We start from the raw sequence: 27,944 nt of genomic DNA on the forward strand, positions 1-27,944 counted from the left end.
TCTCTGCCCCTCTCCTGCTTGTGCTCTGTCTCTGTCTCTCAAAAAAATAAATAAATGTAAAAAAAATGTTTTTCAAGTGGCTAAAATGGTAAATTTTATGTTATGTATATTTTACCACAATAAGAATCAAACAAATAAAAAAAAAAAGAACATACAACATGCAAGTGTATCCATTTAGATAAGGTTGCAAATATACAATAGGGAACACAATTTGGATAGATTAGCACAGGTGGAACATAATTATGTTGTAGTATATTTGCCTAATTGTTTAAGGTGTTAAAGTAAGTTTGTATCTCTGAAATTTATATACCTGGTGGTTATAGATAAAATTACTTTAAATGAAATATTATTTATAACTGCATTTAACGAAAGGTACAAGCCCTAAAAACTAACATTTAAAACAGAAAAGTTTCCAAACAATAAAACTATTAAAAGACTCACATATATAAAATACAAAATGGCCACAACACAATTCAACGTGCTTTAAACAAAATATATAAAATTTTGGTCTTCAGATATCTCCCTCAAAGGATTAAATAGGGAAAAGTTTGTTATAATCCACCTTAGAATTGAACACAATTTAGCTAAGATTTTTGCATTATTCATGAATTTCCCTAATCAAAAACTTCATGAAATCTCTTTCAGTCAGGGTAGTAAGAAACGCCTCAAACATAAATCTACTTGGCTTTCTCCTTGCTAGAATTCAGGAAGAAAAGCAGATTCCTATGTATTATGATCCTCACATATAAATGGATCTTCATATAAAATTGTAACATAGACACTTTAAACCTGAGGGGGCATGATGTCGATTAGAACATGAGTGCTGTAGTCACAAATACCTCGGTTCTGTTCTGTGACCTCTGGCAAGTGACAGCATGAGCCTCCTCAGTTTCCACTTTTTTAGAATGGGTCTAACCTTCAAGTTGACAGGCGTTTCATGTGAGATCACACGTATACCACCTGGCCCACCTTCCCAGAGTTTTGGGTTCATGCTCTTCTCTGACATCTAAGGGTTTCACTCAGCAACATCCAGCATCCAGCATGTTGATGCCTTGATACACATCAAGAGGAAACTCACTTGATCCTGCCAGTCAGAAAAAGATACCTCAAAATTTTATTGTTTTCCAGAATTACTCCCTAGCATCCTAGAAGCTGGCTTCTGACCACATTAAGCTATAGAAACTACTAACATCATCCCCTTCAAATCTCAGTCCTCATGGCTAACGCGTACAAAATGTCTATAGAGCTTCCTGTATGGCAAGCATTGCCCTTACCACTTTTTGTGTACTAACTCATTTCATCCTCACAATAACCCTATAAGATGCATGAGTACTATTAATAGCTCCATTTTACAGATGAGGTAATTGAGGCACTGCTCACAAATAACAGAATTTGAAGCCAGGTAATCTGGCTCAAGTAAACTGTCTCATGACCTCTAGTTTTTGTTCCTTGTCTCTCTTAAAACCATTTTCTGCCAACACACTCTTGGATCTCCTGCTTCTGATATGTCCTTTTAAGACTGTCTGCTGGCTCTTCTCTCATTCTTCTTACTATCTAAATGCAGACATCTTCTAAAGTTTTAGGCCACCCATCTCCTATCACTATTGTGAGGAGCCCAGGTACTCTCCTCGCTTCAGGTATCAGCCTTATACTGATAATTCACTGGCCTTTAATCTAAATTTAAATTTAAATCTTGGCCTTAAACCATAATGCCATCTCTTGGCTTATTTAAGTCACTCCCTCTTCCTCTGTACAAATGCAAATCTAACCACCCTCATCTAAAAATTTGCTCCAGTTGCTTTTAGTGCATAACAAAACACTCCAGAATTTAGTGGTGTACAACGATTTTATTATGTCCCTGGATTCTGTGGGTCAGGAATCCAGACAGGACACAGAGAAGATGACTGGCCTCTATGCCTCAGTGTCTGTGGCATCAGTGGAAATGGCTGGGAGCTGGAATCACCTGGGGGAATCTACTCCCCTGTCTATTTTTCAATGCTAGCTGTTGGGGGAGACCTCAGGTACAGCCATCAGCCACAACACCCACCTGTGGTCACTCCATGTGGCACACCTTCCTCACAGCATGTCTGTGGGCTTAGGGCTCCAAAGTGTCCCACAGTCTTAAAACACTTCTCAATTAATCCAATGTTACAGTTTTTCCTCACCATAAAGAAGGACTAGATGAAGTATCATGTGCTTTCTCACATACCTTCTTAATTCTTAGAAGAGCCCAGGCAAAGCAGGTATTACCACCCTTTACAAAAAGGGGAAAACGACAAAGTTTAGAGATATACCAGTAATTATACAGATAGTTAAAAGACAAGATCACATTCAAACTCAGTCTCTATGTAGTAATGATCACAACAAAGATCAAGCTCACAAATCTGTATGTCCAACTATTTTTCTCTAATTTCAGGGTAAACATTTTCGGTTACCAGATTTTTCTCGTTAGCTAGGTAGTTAGGAAAAGTTGTATTTCTTTTACTCCTAGATTTGAAACAACTTTGCCATGATACTATTTTTTTTAACGTTTTATTTATTTTTGAGAGACAGAGAGAGACAGAGCATGAGCGGGGGAGGGGCAGAGAGAGAGGGAGACACAGAATCTGAAGCCGGCTCCAGGCTCAGAGGCACAGAGCCCCATGTGGGGCTCGAACTCACACGCCGTGAGATCATGACCTGAGCCGAAGTTGGACTCTTAACCGACTGAGCCACCCAGGCACCCACCACAATATTACTGAATTATCTATTTGAAAATAAATGCACCTACCTCAGAAATCAAAAACTGAAAATGGTGAAAAGTCTTGCTTCTACTCTTATCTGTTACCCCAGTTCATATTCCTGATGAACATGTAAGCACTTGTGTATCCTCCAATTCTTAATATGAATATAAACAACATGTAACTATGCCCCCTCCCAATTTTCCCTACAAAATATAACTCCTCTGCATGATTTAGCCATTCTAGGGGCCTAGACATTGAGGTTGCTTCCACATTCAACGCTACAGTGATGAACTCTGAGCATATGTCATTTCGTGTGTACAAGTACCTAAGATAAATTCCCAGAGGCAGGATTTTCAAGTAGAATATATAAGTTTATATATGACAGATGTTGCCAAATTATCCTCCATAAGGATAGTTACTCTTTCAACAGCAGTATTTGTTTCTCCATCACCTTAATAACATAATAGGGTATCAAATTTCTGAACTTTTGACAATCTAACAAGGAAAAAAATGTATCTTGGTGGGAGTCTGTGTGCATTTCCCTTATTGAGGGTGAGGTCAAGCATCTTTCCAACTGTTTAAAGATCCTTTGTATTTCCTGGCCCTTGAACTGTCTGCTTACGTGTCTTCCCAATTTTTCAATTGTGTTTCTGGCCTTTCTCTCACGTTAATTTCTAGTATCTCTTTTTATATTAGTGTGATTATCCTGCCATCTCTGATAGGAATTGTAAATATTTCCTCCCATTCTGTCATTTGACTTCATTTGTATTGATATTTCATATGTGAAAATTCATAGTTTTTATGTAAAGTTTAATTATTTTCTTTTATGGCTTCTAGACTGAGTCACAACGAGGTAGATATCCACTGCAGAATTGAAGAAATTAACAACCTATATATTTTTAAGCTTTATTTTAAATACTTTTAAACTTACTAAATAGTTGCAAAGATAGCCTAAAGCATTCCCCTATACCTTCTTTATAAAACTCCAGTCAACAAATCCAAAAGGAATTAAAGAACCAAACATCATTATTTTGCAACTTCTAATAATTACTGAATGGCTGTTAACACCTAAAGTTGATCAACTGTAACATCACAAAAAGATAGACAACTAGATTATTTAGCTGCTTCCTGACAGAAGCCCATGCCACACCTCTGAATTATTCTTGACTAAATTTAAGAGTTATTTTCGGTGTGGGGGCAGCGAGGCATACCTCTAAATCTACTAGTATATAAGCAATACAGGAGCTAAAGGAACATGTTAAACTAAATCATGAGAAAATAATGAGCAAAACCCAGAATGTAGGAAATCCTATAGGACAGACGACCCTGTTTCTTCGAAAAGTTATTAGGGGATAAAAAGGAATATCAAACTGTAACAAACTAAAAGAGAATTAGACATTTATCAAATATAATGTGTGAATCTTGTTTGAATCCTTATTCAAAGAAACCAATTTGTAAAGAACACCTGTGGGAAAATCAGAGAAATGTAAACACTGGTTAGATATTCTAAAGTAAGGAATTTATGTTAATTTCAAGCATAATATTTTTAGGTTTTTATAATTTAGATATAGTGAAGTATTTATCAATGAAATGACATATCTGGGATTTGCTTTAAAATAAGTCAGTGATGGAAGGTATAGGAGCCAGAAGGGATAACACAAGATAACCTATGTTTATGTTAACAGTTGAGTCTACGTAAAAGGCACTTGGCAGGCAGCTCGTTATCTTATCCTAATTTTGTGTACATTTGAACATTTATATAATATCTTAAAAACTGGTTACAATCCTGACAGATTTTCTAGAGATCCCTCCCCATGATAATTTTTATGTGCCAGGGAAATAGTCCAGTCACTTCAATACCTTGAAATAATATGTTGGCTGGCTGTAACAGTTACCTCACCCAACAGGTGAGTTTCTGCAGGTACAGGACTCTATGACTCTACAAATATGTCTAAAGGGTGTTCTCTGGCCTAAAGTATTCAAGAGATGCAGTTGGAACAACTTGTAGCTTCTTTCATAAAGAAAAATCCTCTGCATTTTTCTTTAGTGTATAAAACAGCCAGTATTATGGAGTACCTATGTCTGGAGCGTTGTAGAAGAAAGATAAGAGTTAAGAAGGGGCCTTTGTCTTTATGAAATAAATTCAAACATTCATCAAGTCGTCCACATGTGCTGGGCAATTTGCTAGGGATTCAATGATGAGTACAAACAGTCCCTCTTCTCCAAAAGAGTCTAAAAAACTGCTACTGAGGCTATCAGACAAAATTCTAGTGAGTAAATGTCCTCTCAGCCCTGACTGTAACAAATTTACCTCAGTTCACAAAATCTTTGATCAGCCCAATACAAATTATCCTCTAATTACCACAAACTCAATAGAGAATGTAGAACCGTAGGGAATATATTCATTTATATAAACGGGAATTAGGAATGGTTCATATAATCCAGGACTCATAATCTAAGATTCATCAAAGATTAGATAGTTGCCCTCTCCTGGCAAATTTTAATACTGCAGTCTGGCTCAACCTAATACTGGGATCAAATTACAGGGGTATACTGCAAATAAATCAGTGCGGGAATACCCAGCCATGAAGGAGTTTCAAGAGCTGAACAAAGAAAACAGCAATTTTTTAAGAAGGAGAGGGAAGGGGGTAAGGGGGAGTTAAATAAATCAGTGAAATATTATTAGTAAAATTAAACAGAATGTCAGAGATTAGGACTCTTATTCTCTATCACCCTCCCAACACTGCTACTTTCAAGATAGGATCTTGGACAGGTCCTCTCTGTATTTCAGTTTCCTTACCTATAAAATGGGAATAATATCACCTACCCCCTAGGGCTCTTGTGAAGGCAACAAAGGTTATGCATGTCAAGGACTCAGCACCTAGTTAAATCCTCAGCAGTGTCTGTTGTTATTCAGATGTCAGCTCAGGCTTCCCTGCTTCTATCTCCCAACACAGATAAACTCCTTTGCTAAGTGCTCTCCTTAAGCACTCTTTATCCTTACATCCCTCAATCAGTAATCACACACACTCACTCAGGTGATTCTGATGACTATCTGTTTTTGTCCAAAAGACTGTAAATTCCATAAGGGCAGACACTCATCCTGTGTTCCTAGCATTCAGTGTGGGGCCTGGCACTCAGCAAATTTGTTAAATGAAACTGTAAAATTGCCAGTCGGTATTTTGAATAATCGTATTTAGCACTGGTATAGGTTGAATTGTGTTCCCTCCCCAAAAAGATACCTTGAAATCCTAAACCCTCATACCTCAGAATGTGACCTATATGGAAATAAGCTAATTACATCTGCAATTACTGTAACTAAGACGGGGCATACTGGACTACAGTGGACTCAGTCCTAGGTGACTGGTATCTTTAAAAGAGGAGAATTTGGACAGCAACAGAGGCAGGGATTAGAATAATGCGAGCAGACAAACACTGAGGATTGATAGCTACCACCAGAAGCTGGGCAGAGGCAAGAAAGTTCTCCCCACTACAATTTTCAGAGGGAGTATGGTTGCACCCACACCTTGATTTTGGACTTCTAGCCTCTAAATAACAGAGCTCTACTGTCTCACAGTTCTAAACATCCCAATTTGTGGTACTTTGTGTCAGCCAATGAAACTAAGAGAAGCATTAATTTGATGGCTTTGTTTGGTATTTAAAGGTATGTATAGGGATTTTTTTTTTCTCCAAGGCCAGAAAAATTGTTTATAGATAATATATTTTTAAAAGAAACCATTAGGGCAAGTTTTTCTCGTCTATTCTCAATGACTTCTTAATGGCTTTTTAAAAACATGCTCATTTTTTTAAATTTTTTTTTATTTTTGAGAGAGACAGAGAGAGGCAGAGAAAGAGAGGCAGAGAGAGGGAGACAGAGGCTCCGAAGTGGGCAGCAGACAGCAATGGGCAGCACTGACAGCAGAAAGCCCGATAAGGGGCTCAAACTCATGAACCCTGAGATCATGACCTCAGCTGAATTTAACCAACTTAGCCACCCAGGCTCCCCTTTAATGTTTATTTATTTATTCTGAGAGAGGGGGAGAGTGTGAGCAAGGGAGGGGCAGAGAGAGAGGGAGAGAGAGAATCCCAACGCCTGTCAGCACATAGCCCGACAAAGGGCTAGATCTGACAAACCAGGAGATCATGACCTAAGCCAAAATCAAGAGTCGCTTAACCAACTGAGCCATCCAGGCACCCCAATGACTTCTTAACAGCTTTAATCAACTTTGACTACTCCCCAATTCCAGTCATATATTCCAATAGCCTCATTATTTTTAGTTCTTTATTCATAGTACTCTTTCTGGCAATAAACAGAATTAAGTGCTACATAAGTATTCATTAGCAAAATAAAACAAAAATCATTAGTGAATCAAGATTTAGATGAACTACATACATCCAAAAATAGCACCTCAATGATGAGATTAAGTTTTCTTTAATATACTTTCAAACTTGGGACGTAAAGTCACCTTTCACCCACAATATGGGAGGGATAGTAAAAAATTTGACTTTCTGTTCCCATTCATACCTTATAAATTGTTACAATTTTTAGTTCTTCATCAGTCTGATTTGTTAAATCACAAAAATCTGTGATTCAAAAAGAAAAAAAACAAAAACCTTTGTAAGTGCTAAGCACATTCAGCACGAAGTGGCTAAGACTCATTTTTGTATAAACAAAGTATCTAATTGCCTTGTATTATCTTTAAGGAATAGATATAATCTTGCAGTGAAAATGATTGAGGCAGGGACAAGACTCCTCAACCCTGGTGGGTTAAGAAGTTCATCACCTGTGGTACCATCTCCTCATGCTACATTATACACATGCTCAAAATTTGGGACACTGTCAACTTGATTTATGAAAACTGCTTTGGCATCCTGGATAAGACAAGCTAAAACCTACTTTAACTAAAAATGTGACAGAAGAGTCAAGACTCTTGAGTGTTCCCATAAACTCATAAAGAGGACAACTGATGAGACAAGTTACATGCACTTAACCTTTAGTAGATAATGTTATTCAAGAATTATTGCCATTTACACCCAGGAGGGCACAGGGAATAGAAAGGGTCAGACACAGACAGGGACAAGACGACCAAGAACCCCAGAGAATAGTAGACCCTCCAATGTAATTAAGGTTCTGAGTAAAATATAGGAAATATAGGAAAGATCCCTTATTGAGAAAGGAGACATCATCAAGGTAAACTCTGAATACATACAAAAACTAGGATTTGGTTAAATGGAAATGGGACAGCAACAGATAAAGATGAGCTGGTCCAAGAATCACCATGTGATGCCAGATTCAAGAGAGAGCCAGTTTCTGAGAGAGGTGACAGTATCTCTTTCAGAACTCCCTCCCAGGCTACAAGTTAAAGCCCAGTGGTGAACAATAACCAGGAGGCTTGCACAACCCTCACATAGCCCCATCCCCGCTGATCAAAGATGTACCCATGGTAAGGTACACACTGGAATGTAGAGGAGAGGTCATGCAGAGAAGGGACAGTGCAGGGAGAAATGACAAATTCCCCAGAACACCAGAATTTAGCATCAGTCCACTCAGGAGAAACAAAAAATAATTCGGAGAATAATTTGGGGAATTTTCTATTTTACAACACTGAAGTCAATACCATTAACCAGGAATTAATATAGACAGATATAAAAATACAGAGTATCTTGTTTACAAGCATATAAAAGTGAGAGTTTGAAAGAAGTTTGTTTCTATCCAAAACAATTTATAGTAGTCACTGACTTATGCTCTCTAAAGAAATAAAAATTAGAGATTGTGCAGAATTGTTTTATTAGTCTCTGCCATATTTGCTACAGACTTAAAAATCTCCTTCCTTCTCTCTCCCACCTAGGCTGGTCCACTATCTGGACCACTGCCATTTGAAGTTTATTCCTTTAAGTTCAGCATCATCCTCGTTGTCCTCTCCTCTCCGTCTTCTGTACCTCTAAGAAATAGATGTTAATTCCTTAAGTGTGATCCCTTAGAGGCTTTCAAACCTTTGACCACAACCCACAGTTCAGAAATATATTAACATTTGGAGCCAGTATGCACCAAAAAAAATATACCTCTAAAGTGGACTCAAAAGCTCCTCACAACTTGTATCCTTACTTCATGTTATAAACGCATCTTTCCCATTCTACTCCACCTACTTCATTTTTTAAAAATGTTTATTATTACTGAGAGAGAGAACGCAAGTAGGGAGAGGGGCAGAGAAGGGGAGGGACTGGGGGAGGGGGGTGGACAGAGATTCCGAAGCAGGCTCCACACTGACAGCATCCAGCCAGACGTGGGACTTGAATTCACAAACCATGAAATCGATCGTGACCTGAGCTGAAGTCAGATGCTCAACTGACTGAGTCACCCAGGCGCCCCTCCACCTATTTTTTTTAAGTTTTTTAAAATTTATTTTGAGAGAGAGAGCAAGTAGGAGAGGGGCATAGAGAGAGAGGGAGACAGAATCCCAAGCAAGCTCTGAGCTATCAGTGCAGAACTGGATACAAGGTTTGAACTCGTGAACTGTGAGATCATGACCTGAGCTGAAATCAAGAGTTGGGTGCTTAGCCAACTGAGCCACCCATGCGCCCCTACTTCACTTTTTTTTATGCTGGTAACCCAATGGTTAGGTCACAACTCACAGTTTGAAATACTTAGTAGGTAAGACACAAGATAGCAACATAAGAAAGGAAGTAAGAGTTTGGCATTCAGGCTGTGGGAATTCAAACACCAGCCCTACCACTTGAAGCTGTCAATTTCTCTACCTCATTGTCTTTATCATGGGGATAAGAGAACAGTGTTAATCTCAAAACTAAGGATTAACCAAGACTCTCCACAGAAAGCACTTAAAGCATCAAAAATATTCAATTAATGGCTGGTAATAATTCTTAAATGGTCTGTGGACTTTTTTCATTACGGTAAAATATACATAAAATTCATCACTTTAACCATTTTAAAGTGTACAGTTCAGTGGCATTTAGTACATTCACAATGTTGTACAAACATCACCACCTCTCTAGTTCCAGAACATTTTCATAACCCCAAAAGGAAACCCATTAAGCAGCCACTCCCCATTCTATCCTCCTCCCCAGGCCCTGGCAACCCCTAATCTACTTTCTGTCTCTAGGTCCAGAGACCTTTTTAAGTAATAAATTAACATTTTACTGAAACAATTTTCTAAGGTATACGGAAGTGTTCTTTGGATTCATTAGCCCTACGGCTCATGAGACAAACTTCTGCTCGCCATTTGTTTAAATAAACCTTGTGGGTTAGGTAATTCTGTGACCTGTCTTTGGAGTCAGAAACCCCTCCTGTGAATTTGGAGAGATTCCCAAAGTCTGACCCATGTTACGGAGGAGACTGTATTCAGTGTCCACAAGAGACAGAATGAGCAAGACCCTAAAAGAGATTTCTTCATTACCTTGTGGAAGATCACCGAATGACAGAATATTCACCAAATGCAGATTGCTTATTCTTCAGTCTCTGCATTTTGAAATTCTGCTCGAGTCTCAGAAATTTTTCCATCAAGAGGTAAAAAAGTGAACTTGGACACAGAACTAGAGGCCCATTTCTTGGCTTTAGTGTGTAGTATCATTTCCTTTTGGGGCCCCACCCCTCTCTCACTGATTTCCCACCCTTCCTTTGGGGTGTGGAAGACTGGGCAAAAAATAACTTTGTCCTTCCCAGGATCTACTGGGTGAGTCGCCGGATACTTGATCAAGAAAATAACAGGGACAGGGAGTTACCTTGCAAAGCAGCACTGTTATTCCTTGAGACATGATGAAGGCAGAGACTTCTCAGGCCAAATAAATAAATGTCACCAAGAGGCACAGAAGATTTGAACTGGAAAACAACGTCCTTGGTCCCAGTTGCAGAAGTCAGACTATATCTTTCTCTTTTGTGAAGACCAACACCGTTCACCCAGCAAATAAGCAGCGAAGTCCTCATTTTCCATTCTCCCTACCCATCTCCTACAGCTTTCTGGCCTTCTGGGTGAAAGCCTGACCCACCTCAAGCACGGATAGCATTGGGCAAACCCCGCTTAGAGGTACTCCGATTCCCGGGTCCCAGAGCTCAGCAAACCTTCCCGACTCCCAGGGAAGAGCTCTTTGGCTTTTGAGCTTTTACAGTGGGGGCGGGGGCTTCAAACAGCAAACTCGCCCGAGAAACCTCACGCCTCAAACCCTGGGAACATCCTGAGATGGAGTGAACTTGATGTGGACACAAACTACACCTTTCCGAAGACCCGGGTGCCCCCAGGCAAGTCAGTGAGAGTGCAGATCTCTGAGTTTGCCACAAAGGATCACCCCCAGCCTCCAAGCAGACGAAGCCGAAGTTTCACCCCAGATCTATCAAAGAGTGAAACCTCGAGAAAAAGACCTGGGAAGCCCTCCCTTCCGCAAGCGCCAGGTGATCCTAATCCTGGCAAGTGTGGGTCCAGCACGTGCTTCAAGCATCCGGCCCTGGACGCTCAGGCAAAAGGGGCTCCAGCCGCCCACCCGGCAGGGAGCTCAGTGACCGCGGTCCCAGCGCCCCGAGGCTCAAGGAGACGGCTGCGCGCAAGGCAGGGAGGACCCCGCAAGGACTGCTGCGCGGACCCCTGGGGAGGAGAGGCGGCTGCCTCCCTGGTTGCCAGAAATGCGTCCCGCGCAGGGCTCTCTCCAGCGGGGCCAGCGCAGAAGGCGGGGTGTGGAAGGGACAGCACTCGGTTCACTCCGCCAAGAGTGAAGCAACTCCGGAAACTTCCCGGAGCCGGCGCGCGCCTCCCGCCGCCACCTACTCGGCGCCCCGCAAGCCAGAGCAGCCCGCGCCCACGCCGCGGGCGGGCGCACTGACCTGAGATGGTCTCCTGGTAGCCCTTCGTGAAAAACTGCATGGCTGTGGCCGCCCTCCAGGGCGTCTTGAGCAGTCCCTGCCGCTGGGGGTCCTCTCCTAGCGAGCGCAGGATAGACGAGTAGGCGGCCGCCAGGTTGGGGAGGTTCAGCTCATTATCCTCCTCGCTGCGGGGCCGTTCGCCCTTCCAGCCGTCCGCCGGCTGGACGCTCTTGGTTTCCGGCCGCGGCGGCTTCTCGGCCGGCCCGCTCGGCCCGGGTCGCGGCGACTCCCCCTCGGGGAACCCATTACTGCACCTGGCACCCCGCGGCTTGGCCGGCGCCCGCACCGGACCCTTCTCCATGGACCTGCCGCTGCCGCTTCGGAGGGACTCTGGGACTCTTCGGGGACTGCAAGCAAATTGCACCGGCGGCCGCAGGCAATAGGCTGTGGCCGGGATCACCTGAGGAAAGTAGGCGACGGGCCTGTAATACTCTTCAACCCAGGGACAGCTGAGGGCTAGGGAGCGCTGCGGTGCCTCCTTTTTATGGGCTGGAGGCTCTGGCGGCGCCGCGAAGCGTTCCCATTGGCCGGAGCCTCCGCGCGTCACGGCGCTCGCCCCGCCCCCTCGCCTGTCCTCTGCCCGGCTCCCGAGAGGGGGCGGCCCCGCGGGCTGGGCGCGAGCGGGGCTCGACCCCGCGAGCTCCGGAGAGGCAGCCGCCGGGGGCAGTGGAGCAGACCCGCGCCAGCCGGGAGGAGGGGGTTGCATCCCTCGGGTTGTGGCGGCGCGAACCGAATCCGGACGGAGGCAAATGTCGAGTGCTGGAACCTAGGCTGGACGCCCGGAGGGGATGCACGCTCCGGGCGCCCGGCGAGCCCTCGCCTCTTCGGCAGAGAATGCTGCTCAGAAGTGCTTGTGTCCCCTCGCTCTAGGAGAGATGACCAAACAGGTGGGCTCGCCGGGGAAAAGACTGCGTTAAGCTGTCGGTAAGGAAACCAACTCTTACGCTTTTAGGGCGAGAGAATAATATGACATGACACTCTTGCGTTCGTTAGTTTAAAATATGGCCAACGCACCTGCCACCTATGAGAACCCACTCGCCGCTCTGAGGGAGAGTGTTGCACAAGTGGACCTTACGTGAGTCCCTGTATCTAGGAGGATGGCATTTGTGATGGCCAGAACTTTGGCCCTGGAGAAGAATTGATTTGTAAGCGAGGAAAAGTTAGGACTTTCATTAAAAACCCATTTGCGTTCTGTGGGTATTTGGTACTGATCATTTTGGAGTGACGTGCTAAGCTCCTTTCCCCTGATGTTGGTACAAATTGTGAAACGTTATTGATCAACTGGACTTGTAACCAGTGACATCACCTTTGACTGTTTTCTTTAAGATTAAAAAATGTGGGGTTTTTTAAATGGGCTTTTTATCCCCCCTCGCTGGGAGGATTATTTCTTAATGCCAAAGGTCGGTTTTAAACATGTGTCAAATTATTAACATGATTTGCTCCAGAGTTTCTCATGCTGACTTTCTGACATGTATACAGGTATTTAAAAAGCTTAGAATCAGACGAACCAGGAGGGAAGCCCTTGAAATTATTCTATACTGATATATAATATCAGTATTATATCATATTTTATGATGATTATATTTATTAATATTATTACTTATTTATATGTATTAATTATTTGTTAATATTATAATTATTAATTAGTATTATTGGAACAGGCGTAGCCCTGTTGTTAACATCAAGGAGGGAAATATGGAAATTACTTGGCCTCCGCAGCACCTTTAGTCTAAAATAGAAGTATTTGGGAGAATGTGCCTTTTAAAGATAATTGTTGAATTTCTACATACATTAAAGACCAAGATACATAAATCAAGAAACATGACCATCTCTTCGAAAACCTCTTTGTCACTCTGCTAACATTTTTGTAGCCCCCCCCCCCTCAGCAAATTCTTGCAACACTTTTTCCCTGTAAATGCACTGCCCACTGTCCACTGATATTTCCTGGTCAGAGTTATCCACTGGGTCTCAAACCGTTTCAGCATAGCTGCAGACAGCGTTAAAGAATGGTCTTGTAGGGGTACCTGGGTGGCTCAGTTGGTCAAGCGTCTGCCTTTGGCTCAGGTCATGATCTCATGTTTGAGCCCCAAGTGGGGCTCTGTGCTGACAGCTCAGAACATGGAGCCTGCTTCAGATTCTGTGTCTCCCTGTTTCTCTGTCCCTCCCCGCTTGTGCTCTATCTCTGTCTCTCAAAAATAAGCATTAAGAAAAAAAAAGAATGGCCTTGTATTTAACAAATGAAAAGAAAGATACCAAGTGAGGTACTTTTTTAAATGGAGGGATTCAATGAAGACGCTTTCAGTAAGAATTTTTAAATTTTTAGTGGCAATCTTTTTCCTTCCTTTAAAAACATTTGTAAACGTTAACTAATATCATATTCCCCAAAGACAACTTCTAATTAAATTTTTACCCTAAAAATTAACATTTTCTTATAAACACTGCTACTGAAGCATTAGCACTTTTGTTGCCAAATAATGCAAAATCTCCAGATTTGTTCGATAATATAATTAGTTGTAAAATGGAGGCAATGCCTTTCAGCCAAATGCCCAGAGGTAATATAAGGAAACTTTAAAGTCACCTTTATATAAACAGTTTAACAGTGAAATGTATGTACTTGGCAGGGGTAGTTACAAGTGGAAATGAGAGAAAAAAGAGGAATAAACTAAAATAGGAGGGACATGTTCCCAGAATTTATTAGCACAAAAAAGTGCAACAGTAAAACTATGTGCATTCTCAAGCAGGAATTGTAATGGCATGTATGTATCTAACCCAGTAAGGGACCCATTTTCACCTTGGACCCAACCTGGGAGTTGCTTTGTATCAAAAGGCCAAGGAATTTTTTTTTTTTTAATTCTCCCACTTTAAGGAAAGTAGCAGAACAGAGAAACAGATGAGTGAGATCCACAGTATCAGAGATTGAATACTGCAGGGCTATAGAAATATATAGTCACTTGCCAAGGGTAGCAGGGAACTAATGTTAGGAATCTGTCAATGGTAACTTGAAAAAAGGAAATTTCTTTAAATACACTTGATGGTGATTGTATATTTGAGATTCAAACTTTAGAGGATATTCTTGCATAAGGTGGAAAAACACACAGGAAAAGTGTCCTTATTCCACTCCTAACTTCCAGAAGTAGGACTATGGAATCAGTGCAATCCTGAGATGTCTCACTAAATCCCTCAAGTATCAGGAGAAGCAAACTAAATTGAGGCCTTTATCTTTCTTCTCTTCTGACTGAGGAGGAATGGGACAACTTTTGGAGAGAAAATGGAAGAACACAAACACTGAGCTGAGTCTCTGAGATGGAAGGAAGGATCAAGGGCTCCATGCTGACTTGAGGAAACTGTCCAAAGCCCAAAGGTACCTCACAAGGGTAGGGTAGACATACCCCAAATGTCACATGTTCCTGGCAGGGGATCTTAGATACCATTTCAAAAGAACTACCACGTGCTAAAAACAGGGATACTAAGGAAGAGTACACTCTACCACAGATGAACACTGTCCCAACCTTCATAATCCCTTATAGAAGAAAGGATATATTACAGTCACCTCAAGTCCCCACCTGTATCAGAGTCAGCAAAGCAAATGAGCTTCTGCAATAATGGGAAACACAAAGAAGTCACCCTCAATAATATCAGGAATGGATAGAACAGAGAAATAACATGGCAACCATGCAAACGTGTAACAGCCAAACTTAAACTAAACAAGGGCAGAAATAATACAGCACAAAGAAGACACAAACACAAAGAGTGCAACTGAGTAGGAAGTAAAGCTCATGGAACAGAAGCAAATTGCTCACAAATGTTTTATGCTACAAAACAAATTAATAAAAACATGGGTTCAAGATGATAAAAAAAACCAAGATAATAAAATTGAAAAAGGAGTTACAGATCTAAGGAAATATATTGAGGACCATCATTATTATGGAATTTGTTTAAAAGAACTATATATAAAATAGACACTGTTAAAAATTTAATTACTGGGGCACCTGGACGGCCAACTCTTGGTTTTGACTCAGGTCATGATCTCATGGTCATGAGATCAAGCCCCATGTGGGACTCCACACTAGGCATGAAGCCTGCTTGGGATTCTCTCTCTGTCTCTCTGTCTCTCTCAAAAAGTAAAAAAATAGGGGTACATGGGTAGCTCAGTCGGTTAAGCATCTGACTCTTGATTTCAGCTCAGGTCATGATCTCACATTTTGTGGGTTTGAGCCCTGCATGGGACTCTGGGCTGACAGTGCAGAACCTGCTTGGGATTCTATCTCTCCCCTCTCTCTCTACTCCTCCCCCGCTCATCCATGCTCTCTCTCTCAAAAAACAAAACAAAACAAAAAACAAAAAATTAATAGTAAATTAAAATAAAAATAAAAAATAAAATAAAAAACCTTAAAAAATTTAATTACTGACATGGAGAAAGGCAGGTGAATGAATGCAGAATAAGAGACAAAGATGAGAGCTATTAGAGAAGACAAAGATGATCCAGCATAAGAATAATTAGGGTTCTTGAAATAGAGAACTCAACAAATGGGAGGGAATATAGTCAAAAATATGATACAAGCAGATTTCTGTACTAGAAATAAACCCTTATATTTATACGCAGTTGATTTTCAAAATGAGTGCCAAGATGATTAAACAGGGTAAAGAGTCTTTTCAACAAATGATACTGGGACAATCGGATACCCTCTTGCATGTAGCAAAAGAAAGAACTCGGTGGTGGGGAGATGGGTGAAATAGTTGAAGGGGATTAAGAGGTATAAATTTTTAAGTAGGCTCTACACCCAACATGGGGTTCAAATTCATGACCCCAAGATCAAGAGTTGCATGCTCTACCAACTAAGCCAGCCAAGCGCTCCACGTCAGTAATATTCTAATAACATATGGTGACAAATGGTATCTACAGTTATATGATGAGCATTGTCTATAGAATTATGAGTTCACTATGTTATACACCCGAAACTAATATAACATTGCATGTCAACTATACTTTAAAAAAAAAGAAGTTGGATCACTATCTCACATCATATACAAAAATTAACTCAAAATAGATCAAAGGCCTAAATGTAACAGCAAAAATTATAAAGTGCTTAGAATAAAACATAGGCATAAATCTTCATGACCTTGGACCAGCTAATTAGATTTCTTAGAAATGACACAGAATGAAAAGATGCTCAACATTACTCATCATCAGGGAAATACAAATCAAAACCACAATAAGATACCATCTCATACCTGTCAGAATGGCTAAAATTAACAACACAGGAAATGACATGTGGCGAAGATACAGAGAAAGGTGAACCCTCTTACACTGTTGGTGGGAATGCAAACTGCTTCAGCCTCTGGACAACACTATGGAGGTTCCTCAAAAAATTAGAAATAGAACTACCCTAAAACCTAGCAATTGCATTCCCAAAGGATACAAATATAAAAATTCAAAGGGGTACATACACCCTGATGTTTAAAGCAACATTACCAACAATAGTCAAACTATGGAAAGACCTCAAGTATCCATTGACTAATGAGTGGATAAAGAAATGTGGTATAGGGGCACCTGGGTGGCTCAGTCGGGTAAGCATCCAACTTCAGCTCAGGTCATGATCTTACAGTTTGTGAGTTCAAGCCCTGTGTTGGGCTCTGTGCTGACAGTTCAGAGCCTGGAGCCTGCTTTGGATTATGTGTGTGTCTCTCTCTCCCTCTCTCTCTCTCTCTGCCCCACCCCACTTGCTCTCTGTCTCTCTCTGTCTCCCAAAAATGAATAAACATTAAAAAAATTTTTTAAGAAGATGTGTTATAGATAGACAATGGAATACTATTCAGCCATGAAAAAAATGAAATCTTGCTATTCACAATGACGTGGATGGAGCTAGAGTATATTATGCTAAGTGAAATAAGTCAGAGAAAGACAAATACCATATGATTTCACTCATATGTGGAATTTAAGAAACAAAACAGATGAACATATGGGAAAGGGGGGAAAAAAGAGGGGGAAACAAACCACAAGAGATTCTTAACAATAGAGAACAAGCTAAGGGTTGATGGAGGGAGGTGGGGAGGTGAGCTAAGTGGGTGATGAGTATTAAGGAGGGTGCTTGTTACGATGAGCACTGGGTGTCATATGTAAGTGATGAATCACTAAATTCTACTCCTGAAATCAATATTATACTATATGTTAATTAACTAGAATGTAAATAAAAATTTGAGAAAATAAATAAATGGCCATTTTTAAAAATGTTTTTATCATTTATTTTTGAGAGAGAGAGAGAGATAACATGAGCAGAGGAGGGACAGAGAGAGAGAGAGACACAGAATCTGAAGGAGGCTCCAGGCTCTGAGCTGTCAGCACAGAGCCTGACACGGGTCTCAAACCCATGAATTGTGAGATCATGACCTGAGCCAAAGTCGGACACTTAACCAACTGAGCCACCAGATGCCCATAAATAAATAAATAAATAAATAGACTCACAAAGTAGAAGCAAAAAAGGGAAAAAGATAAACTAGGCTTCACCAAAATTTAAAATATAACCCACAGAATGGGAGAAAATACTTGCAAATCATGTATCTAATAAGGGACTAGTATCTAGAATATATAAAGAACTCTAACAACTCAATAAAAAGACCAATAACCTAATATACAAATGGGCAAAGGATTTGAATTGACATTTCTCCAAAGTAGGTATACACATGACCAATAAGCACATGAAAAGATGCTCAACATTAGCTATCAGGGAAATGCAAATTAGGGCCTAAGTGAATATTACTTCACACCCCCTAGGATGGCTGTATTAAAAAGGACGATAACAAGTATTTCAAAGGATGTGAAGAAACTGGAATTCTTATACACTGCTAGTGGGAATATAAAATAGTGCAGCTGCATTAGAAACTGGCAGCTCCTCAAAAGGTTAAACACAGAATTCTCATATGACCCAGCAATTCCACAACAAGTAGAAACACAGGAGTAACAAAAACATGCCTATACAAAACTTGCACATGAATGTTCATAGCACCATTATTCACAATAGCCCAAAAGTAGAAACAACCCAGGGGTGCCTGGGTGGCTCAGTTGGTTGAGCATCTGACTCTTGATTTCAGTTCAGGTCATGATCTCCTGGTCATGAGATCAAGCCCCCACATTGGGCTCTTTGCTGACAGCATGGAGTCTGCTTGGGATTCTCTCTCCTTCTCTCTCCGCCCCTCCCCCACTTGCGCTTTCTCTCTCTTCCTCTCAGAGTAAATAAATAAACATTAAATAAAAGTGGACACAACTCAAATGTCCATCAACTAATGAGTGGATAAACTGTGATATACATGTACACTGGAATATTATTCAGCCATAAAAATGAAGTACTGATATAGCCAATAACATGAATGAACCTTGAAAACATTATACTAAGTGAAAAAAGCAGATGCAAAAGGCCACATATTGTGTGATTCTATTGTATGAAATACCTAGAATAAGCAAATGCATCAAGACAAATCAGATTAGTGGTTGCCAAGGCCTTATGGGACTAGGGAGTGACCACTAATAAGTGTGGGGTTTCTTTTTGGGGTAATGAAAATTTTCTGGAATTAGTGGTGATATTTGCACAACTTTGTGAATATATTAAAAACTACTAAACTGTACAGTTTAAAAGAATAAATTTTATGGTATATGAATTATATCTCCATGAAAAAGGATATTCCTCTTAAAAACTAAAATACAATTTGCAAAAAATATGTATATATATCCATATATATATAATTTTCTAGAACAATATCTTCTAGAAAAATTTAAGACAGAATGCTTAACACCAAGCTGGATAAACTTCAAGAATAAGGACAGTTTCAAGGATAGAGTTTTTCAAGCATCCATGCAAAAAAACAAAACAAAACAAAACAAAAACAACAAATTGCCTAAAAAGGTTTAGGAGTAAGGACATAGGCTATCCTCCAGTTTTTCCACAGCAACAGTCATTGCCAAAAAAACAATACAATTTTTTTCTGAAGGAGAAAGTTTTATAGCTTTAAGGAAAGTAAGTTATACCCACTCAAGAAAGCATTCAAATAGAAGGATACACTGCCTCAAACATGTATGAACTCAGAAAACACAATGTGTATATAAGTTCCTTACTGAGAAAACCACTTGATATGAGATCCTGCTAATTAAGAGATAATCAAAATAAAGAACTCAAGAATTAAGATGGTATGGTAAGCATTTAAATATAAAATCAATTTAAATTTTTTAAATATAAAAACAATTCTAAGTATAAAGCCAATGCTAAAACACCTAATATCACTGTCACAGAACAGAACATGAACAGTATGAACCTGGACAATATAAGAGTAATACAACTAACCGAAACTAAAAATTGAAGAAAGGGAGATGGGCACAGTCTTCACCCTTCATTAAAAAGGGTCAGGAATACTATTTAAGCTGGTGGGGCGCCTGGGTGGCTCAGTCGGTTGGACATCCAACTTCGGCTCAGGTCATGATCTCATAGCTTGTGAGTTCAAGCCCCACGTCGGGTGGGCTCTGTGCTGACAGCTCAGAGCCTGGAGCCTGCTTCAGATCCTGTGTTTCCCTCTCTCTCTGCCCCTCCCCCACTCTCACTCTGTCTCTCAAAAGTGAATAAACATTAAAAAAAATTTTTTAATATTATTTAAACTGGAACATATTAGTAAAAAAAAATCTTCATTTTTTTTTAGCTTTAGAGGAATTGTTAAAGAAATAGCACAAAGAAATTTTATGTGTCAACTTGCCCAGATATCTGGTAAAACATTTCTGGGTTCATCTGTGGGGCTGTTTCCAGAAGAGAGTAACATTTGAATTGGTGAACTGAGTCAAGAAGATTGCCTTCCCCAAAGTGGGTGGGCATCATCCAATCTGTGGTGGGCCTGAATAGAACAAAGAGGCAGAGGAAGGGCAAATTCACTCTCTCTGCTTGAACTGAGACACCCATCTTCTCCCACCCTCAGGCATTGGACATCACTGCTCCTGGTTTTCAGGCTTTCTGACAGATCAGGACTTGTATCATCAGCCCCCCTCATCCTACACCCATTCTCAGGCCTTATGGACTCAGACTGAAAGTATGGCTCTGGCTTTCCTGGCCTTCCAGCTTGCTGAAGGCAGATTGTGGGACTTTTTGGACACTATAACCACGTGAGTTAATTTCTATAATAAATCTCCTCTTATATATCTCTCTATATATATTTTATTGGTTCTGTTTCTCTGGAGAAACCTAACACAGATTTTTCGAAATAGATTTCTTCAGATTTGCTTCAGATCCCTTTTCTTCTATTAAATTCAAATAAAGTAGATGTAAGTGTTTCTTAAAAAACAGAATTTCTGATAGGATGCTATTTGGCAAAGGGTTTCAACCAGCTTTTACTGAAGAACTGGAAATTCATATTATAATGCCACTGCATGGTATTCATAGTCAGCGACCCACTAACCTGTATGTGGTTCTCATTCTATAGGGTAGGCTCAGTTATAAATTCCATTAAAATCCCAAGTATAGAATAAGCCACATGGAACCCCAACTGAAGACTGGATCCTGATGCCCAGGGTAGACAATCAGGTAATGCCATTTGGGAAGGCTGTTATAGCCATGGTTCTCCTCTGGGTGCGTAACATGTTAATTGCAGCATGGGAAATATGGTAGGGAAAGCAAAACCCAAGTTCCTGTTTCCTGGGCAGCTATGAAAAAAGTCAGGCAACACGTGCTGTCATCACCCTAAATTGTGCTAAGGATGTGAATTCATAGAGATAGCTAGATGTGAAGCATTCTTCAGTCTGTTTGATGATGGGGGTGAGAGTGGGGCTTCAGTCCTGGGATCCCTTCCTTCAATTACTTCCCTGGCTCGGGACCACCTGCAAACCTTCTGTAAAATGCAACAAACCTCTTTCTATCCATGATCCATTTAAACTTGTCTATGTGAGTAGGCACCAATAAATGATCCCCTAGAGACAATTTCCCCTATCCTGTATTGGACCCAAAACCAGATGTGAACCTTGAGGTTGAGAATCCCAAGCCAACAAGGAGAAATTTAAAGTTTCATGAAATAGTCCAAATGCTTTCACTTTGAGCTGGTTCTTTCAGGGTTTTAGTCCAATTCTGAGTATGTTTAGGGGGCCCTTTCTGGTCTAAAACCCACAATGTGCAAAATATTTGTGGTTTTAGAGATTAACAAAATTAAGTTCGTAATCTGCTCTCACTGAGTTGATCAACTTCAGAGAGGGGTTCCATTGCTATGGCCCCAATGGCCCCATGATGCCATCAAGATCAGGAGTCATTCATTCGTTCAACAAATATTCAGTGAACATCTACTATATGTCAGGCTCTGTGCAAGGCACAGGGAATGCAACAGTGAAAAAAGACACAAAAACTCTGCCTTCAAGGAGCTGACATTTATTCATTCAACAAGTTCTTTGATGTTGTTATGTCTACAACATATCTGCTTTTTATTATTATTGATTTTGGAAAAATTCTAGAGACTGTTGCCCCTTAAAAAGTAAAACTATGGGGGCGCCTGGGTGGCTCAGTCGGTTGAGCGGCCGACTTCAGCTCAGGTCATGATCTCGCAGTCCGTGAGTTCGAGCCCCGCGTCGGGCTCTGTGCTGACTGCTCGGAGCCCGGAGCCTGTTTCAGATTCTGTGTCTCCCTCTCTCTGACCCTCCCCTGTTCATGCTCTGTCTCTCTCTCAAAAATAAATAAACGTTAAAAAAAATTTAAAAAAAAAAAAAAGTAAAACTATGTAAGCTCACAAGTTAGAAATAATAAGAGTCATGTCATGTTGTGGTTAAGAAACAACCTGTGGTGTCACACTCTGTGGGTTCATGCCCTGGCTCCATTAATTATCAACTTAGTGACCATGGGTAAGTCTCCTAACCTCTTAAAGCCTCGATTTCTGTATCTGGAAAATGGGTGGTATAATAATAGGACTTTCTCCATAGGCTTGTATGGGGATGTGAGACTATCCAGGTAGAGTTTAGCAATAGCACTAGATACATAACAATTGAGTGACATATGTTAGCCATTGTTAATAGCAAAGTTGTTTAAAATACAAAAAGAATATTTTAATTATTGAAAGATCCCTTGGAAAAGGAGTATTTAAGTATCGATTTACTCAAGGGAATCTAGTTCGGATCAGAAAAACTTAGTGACATCTCTTATGATTAACTGAAAATTAATCAGAAATTAAAATAATGTGAATCAATAAGAATATTTAGGTCTTTTAGTAATAGATTGTAATTGGGGCAAAGCTTTGTAAATACTGCAAGTTCATTATCTTAGTTAATGCACTTTGCACAACCCCTGATCGTGGAAGTACAGAATTATACCTATTCAGTGAATAACATTTCCTGTTAAATGCCCATACATTGAGCTCCTGACCAGGCACTGTGCAGCGGTATGAGTCAGCAAGAAAGGCTGGCAAACTCATGTATGACAGAAAGAATGAGGCAGTGCTCTGCAAAGAGTGCCATCCCCAACACAGCCACGTCTGATGGCAAGGCTGCACATCCCATCCTGGAATGTCCCCTTGTCCCAATGTCCTCTATCAGTTAATGTGCTACTTATTTCTGGAAGATTCCTAGTTTATCCAGAGTAGAGGATTTGTTTTCTAGTCAGTGGATGCTTTCAAGTGGTAATTTAAGTGTCAATGAAAAATAAACAAAAGGTGTTGCAAATTCTGTAAGATCTTAGCAGTTCATTGAAGCTCTGTTGTTACTGAATGTATCTCCCTCTCAGTTGCCTGGGGAACTGCATTTTAATGTCACACATCAAGCAGTTCTTTCCTGAATGTAATTGTAGTTTTTCTGATGCCATGGTTAAAGCTGTTCAAGTGTTTGGCTCCTGGCAAATACTTCCTAACATCATTCGCGACAGTGATGGATCTGAAGCAATTTTAATACATTTTTAAATCCTACTAACTTGTTAAATAACCAGAGAAAGAATCCTATATAAATTGAAAATATCTTTATTACCAAAAGAGGTGTTTGGGAAGATACATTCAAATTTGTAATGATCTGATGTTTTCAAGACTGTGGTTGGTCCTTTGCAGGATTTCATCTAGAGGGCAGCCATGATCTCTTATGAGAGAGGTGCCTTATAGCGAGATGAAGGCCCGCACTGTATAGACCATTGGTTTCTGACAATCACTGCTAGATGCCTACCCAATATTTTTTCTCACCTTCTTTGTTTACTGAAGGATCTCCAACTTAGTTCAGAGAGACAATGTGCCTGGACTTGGCTAAAAACACACATTTTCCAAGCTCTCTGTAGCTGCAGTGGTCTTGTGGCATAGTTCCGTCCAAAGAATTATCAGTCACTGGGTAGCACTTCAAAGGATATGTGCCTTTCAAAGGATACGGATAGGTGCTCAGCTGATAGGCACATTGTGTCCTTCACATTCTTTCTCTTACCAGGAGTGCTGAGGCCATGCTCAAAGGATCAGTCATCTTGTGGCCACAAGCACATGCTCTGGATGGCTGAGCAGAAGGATAGGAAGATCCTAAGTCCCTGATAACACAGCAAAGCCTTCTTTCCAGCCCTGGACCACCTCCCTCCAGGCTTCTCATTACTTGACAAAAGTGAAACGATTTATCAAACCACTAGTGTTTGAGTCCCTGTCATTAAAAGCCAGACAACTCCTAACTGATACAAAATTTGGTACCTGTAAGCAGAATGCTGCAGGTAAGAAGGGAACCTAAGTGTTCGGATAGAGGGCTTTAAAGACCCACCTGTTGGAGGCTGGAAAGATAGTGGTCCCTGTTTTGGCAAGGCATTTGATCAAACTGGCTCTGCTGTACCTTGCTTGCTGTGCCTCATTTAGCACTATGATGGCAGATTAGGAAGAGAGATGGGATCTTGTCCATTGGTAGTATTGCCAAGTCATTCTAGATGAGCTCTGCCACCTCCAGACTTCTTACTGGGTAAAAAGAATGATCCTTTATATTTTATTTGCATTTTACACTATAGAATCCATTCTAGTTAAGGCACATAAATGAGATGAACAATTCCAAGTACTTTGCATGGTGCTGGGTATATGAAAACTATTTCAGAGGAATTTGCTGAATAACTAAATGGAACAATCTTATCATCCTATTTTTGTCTCACTTCAGAATGTGCAAGGATAAGAATCTTGCTTTTGTCGGTTTTACTATTATCTGCTAATTTATTATCCTTGCTTCAGGAAAGTGAACAATTTACAGATTGAATAAATAACTAGGTTGGAGGGGCACCTGGCTGGCTCAGTTGGTAGAATATGACTCTTGATCTCAGCGTCATAAGTTTGAGCCCCACATTGGGCATAGAGTTTACTTTAAAAATACCTATCTGCCTACCTACCTACCTACATGTATACATACATAACCTACACAAACTGGACTTTCTGATATCCATCCCTAGCCAAAACATAAGACAATAATAAAACACTTTTTGAATACTGTCATGTGCCAGGCACTGTTCTAAGAACTTTAGTAACTGATTTATTCTTCACCACAATGCCATAACATAAGATTATTGATAAATTGGTTCTGTCAGTGGAAACCATTATTATAATAGTTTTGTATGTACAGAGGGCACAGGTAAGCTAGGTATCTTGTCCAAGATCACATACTTAGAATGCGTGAGTAGCAGAGCCAGGATTAATCCAAGTGTGTTAGCTCTTGAATACCACACTTTAATGTTACATTAGTATGATTTTTCTTCATTCTTTGTCATCATCCTCATTTTGCCTTTGGCCTCTGTGCTAGTTGCTCTTGCCTTATGAATTTGGGCTTTTTAAAGTCTTTGCTTGATCATGCTATGTATTTCTTCTTCTATCCACCTGTGAGGAGGTGGTTCTTGGGTTTAGGCATCATGTCCCCCATGGAGGCAGGCTCTCTATACAAATGATTAATGTTTATACTTGATGCTTTAAAAAAAAAACAAAAACAAAATTGTAAATTTGTTTTATTATAACAGTGAGGCATAAACATTTGCTAATTACTATATGACTAGTGTAGCAGAGAATTCTAGGTGTTTCTGTCTACATTCTCCCCTTCTTCTAAAGTAATAGAATCCTAATATTAATATGGGTACATGGCCACCCTGAATGAAGACACTTTGCAGCCATCCTCACACTTAGATGAGGACACTGATTTCCAGTCAATGGGATGTTCAGAAAAGGAATGTATGCAACTTTTAGGTTGCATCTCACTTCTTATAGCCTGGAATAGGAACATCAGGGCTTAATGGATTACGTAGACAAAGCAATTTCCTATAGATGGTGGAACCACCAGACAGATGGAGCCTGGAGCCTTGGTGACTATGGAGCAGAGCCACTCTGTCAGTCCAGTCATATACTTGAGAGAAAAATAAATTCCTCTGTTGTTTAAGCCACTGGTATTTTGGACCTCTATTGTTGGCAGTAGAACCTATGTCATAATTAATACAACTGGGATATGCAATTTAGACTTCAGAGCCAGACCTAAAGAAATACAAATGTCAGTCATATCATGTTGGTATCTTGCATGATTTATCTGAGTCACCAATCTTTAACTGACACCATTGTTGTATAACTCTAGATTGCAGAGGAGAAACTCCACATTTTAACAAAAACAACTCTGAATCTTTCCTGGAATTAGACCCCTCCCTGATGACTTCTAGTCTCAGAGCCTCCAGATCCCTTTCTGTAGCTGTCAGGGACTCTGTTTAAACTATTGGAGAAATGTCTTGCCATTCCCCTTTGACTTTCTAGTTTTTTCTTGTTTGAGTCAGTGTTTGAATGTCTAGACTTGACAACTGGGGTGTGGTGTAAGGTGACAACCATCCCAGTTTGCCTGATATCTCCCGAGTTTTAGCACTGCAAGCACAGAAAAACCCTCATTCTTGAGCAAACCAGAATGGTTGGTGACACTAATTATGCTTAAAATATATTACTCTGTTACTTTTCCCAGAGCTTCTGAGTTTTTATCTATAACTACCTTTCTACTTTCTTTCTTCCTTTCATTCTCAACCAACATTTGTTGATTGTCCATCATACACCAAGTAGAATGTTAGGTGTTAGAGAAGTACAGAGAATAATAGGATAAGGACCTTCTCATCTACTAAAAGAAACAGATGTGTAAATCTAATTACAATGCAGTGTAATAAATACAATTAAAGAGGGAGTGTGAAATACTTGGGGAGTACAGAGGAAGAAAAACTTGAAATACTGGTTGTGTTAGGAAAGGGTTTCATAAAGGAGGGGCCATTTAGTATGCATCTTAAAGATGGTTAGGTATTCACCAAGCAGGGAAATTGCTAAGAAGTTGCTTCTTACTACTTAGTCCTTCCTTTATAATGGAACTGTAATCTGAACAGAAGTTCAATACAAAACAAAACAAGAAAACAAAAACACAATCCTGGAAACGGATGCTGATTATTCATGATTTTGTGAAATTTTTGTCTGAATCTTTCTGCCGCTCAGAAACATGTTATAGTTGTTCTGGTTAAAGAAATGCAAACAGAAGTTGTTGGATGGATGCAAAGACTAATTGAGAGGGACATACAGTTGATTCGAGTCCTTTTGCCATTTCTCCTTTCCTTTCCTGGGATTCCGGGGTGTTGACTGGCACTCTTACAGTCATCTTGGACCATGAGGCAACTTTCAGAATGAGTGCACTAATGAAGGCAGATTGGAAAAATAAGAGGAATCTGGCCCATCATTACTATAGAGCAATCATAGGAGTCCTGGACTATCCACCTCAGGACTTTTACAAAAGAAAAAACTCATCTTTTGTGTATTCATACCATTGCTATTTAGGGGGTTGGGTTAAATGAAGTTAAACCTAATCACAAAGGATATAAGTAACTAGTCAAAATTTTAGTGATTACTGTATTAGCAGTCAAACACCCACCACTACTCTGACAGTTTGAGTAAGAATTCTCTGACATACTACAAAATATACAGACTTCATTGTAGATAATAGAAAAATATCAGACAACTTTTGGCCATATCCCACTTCACCCATCTCTTTTCAGATGCTGGGTCCCTCTCCTACCACTTTTCCTCTTCTCAGGATTAGCTCTTTTTTACCCACCATGTCAACCATTACATTCCTGTCCATTTATTTGGTAAATTAGTTCATCTATACTCCAGGTCTCAGCCTTGCTAAATCCTGATGATCATGTACTTTCTATTCCCAAAAGATATTTTGCTTATTATAGACAATTTTTCTCCCCTAAAAAGAATACTGTATTAACTCAAACTAACATTTTCCCTCTACATGTATGTTATCTCAAAATCCCAAAGCTTCCTCAAACAACTTGTAGCTATTTCTTGTAGTTCTCTATAACTTAATATCCATGGAAAAGCTTGGTCCACAGAGGAAATTCCTAACCTAAGATGTATGG

The 27,944-nt window shown here is 40.2% G+C and overlaps 1 protein-coding gene and 1 long non-coding RNA gene across 6 annotated transcripts in view; one reads left to right on the top strand and one right to left on the bottom strand.

The window, feature by feature from the left end:
• GCH1 (GTP cyclohydrolase 1) overlaps nucleotides 1-12,026 on the bottom strand; it is an 82,627-nt gene extending 70,601 nt beyond the window's left edge. For 3 of the 4 annotated variants that reach the window (XM_042943288.1, XM_042943291.1, XM_042943290.1), the window contains exon 1: nucleotides 11,551-12,026. In XM_042943288.1, coding sequence (XP_042799222.1) covers nucleotides 11,551-11,890 — 340 coding nt within the window. In that variant the 5' untranslated portion in view covers nucleotides 11,891-12,026. Of the gene's footprint in view, nucleotides 1-839; nucleotides 1,085-2,209; nucleotides 2,255-7,248; nucleotides 7,319-11,550 lie in introns of those variants that run through there. The other variant, XM_042943289.1, reaches the window with a different exon arrangement.
• Nucleotides 12,027-12,297: 271 nt separating this feature from the next.
• LOC122222730 lies at nucleotides 12,298-27,542 on the top strand. 2 transcript variants are annotated; one of them, XR_006203824.1, is made up of 6 exons: nucleotides 12,298-12,513; nucleotides 14,833-14,950; nucleotides 20,272-20,725; nucleotides 25,737-25,740; nucleotides 27,355-27,357; nucleotides 27,532-27,542. It is a non-coding gene; the product is annotated as an uncharacterized LOC122222730 (long non-coding RNA). The 2 variants fall into 2 exon arrangements; XR_006203823.1 differs by having other exon boundaries at nucleotides 20,542-20,725.
• Nucleotides 27,543-27,944: the final 402 nt, after the last annotated feature.

The sequence above is a fragment of the Panthera leo genome, chromosome B3 (genome assembly GCF_018350215.1).
Source record: "Panthera leo isolate Ple1 chromosome B3, P.leo_Ple1_pat1.1, whole genome shotgun sequence".
Classification (NCBI taxonomy): domain Eukaryota; kingdom Metazoa; phylum Chordata; class Mammalia; order Carnivora; family Felidae; genus Panthera; species Panthera leo.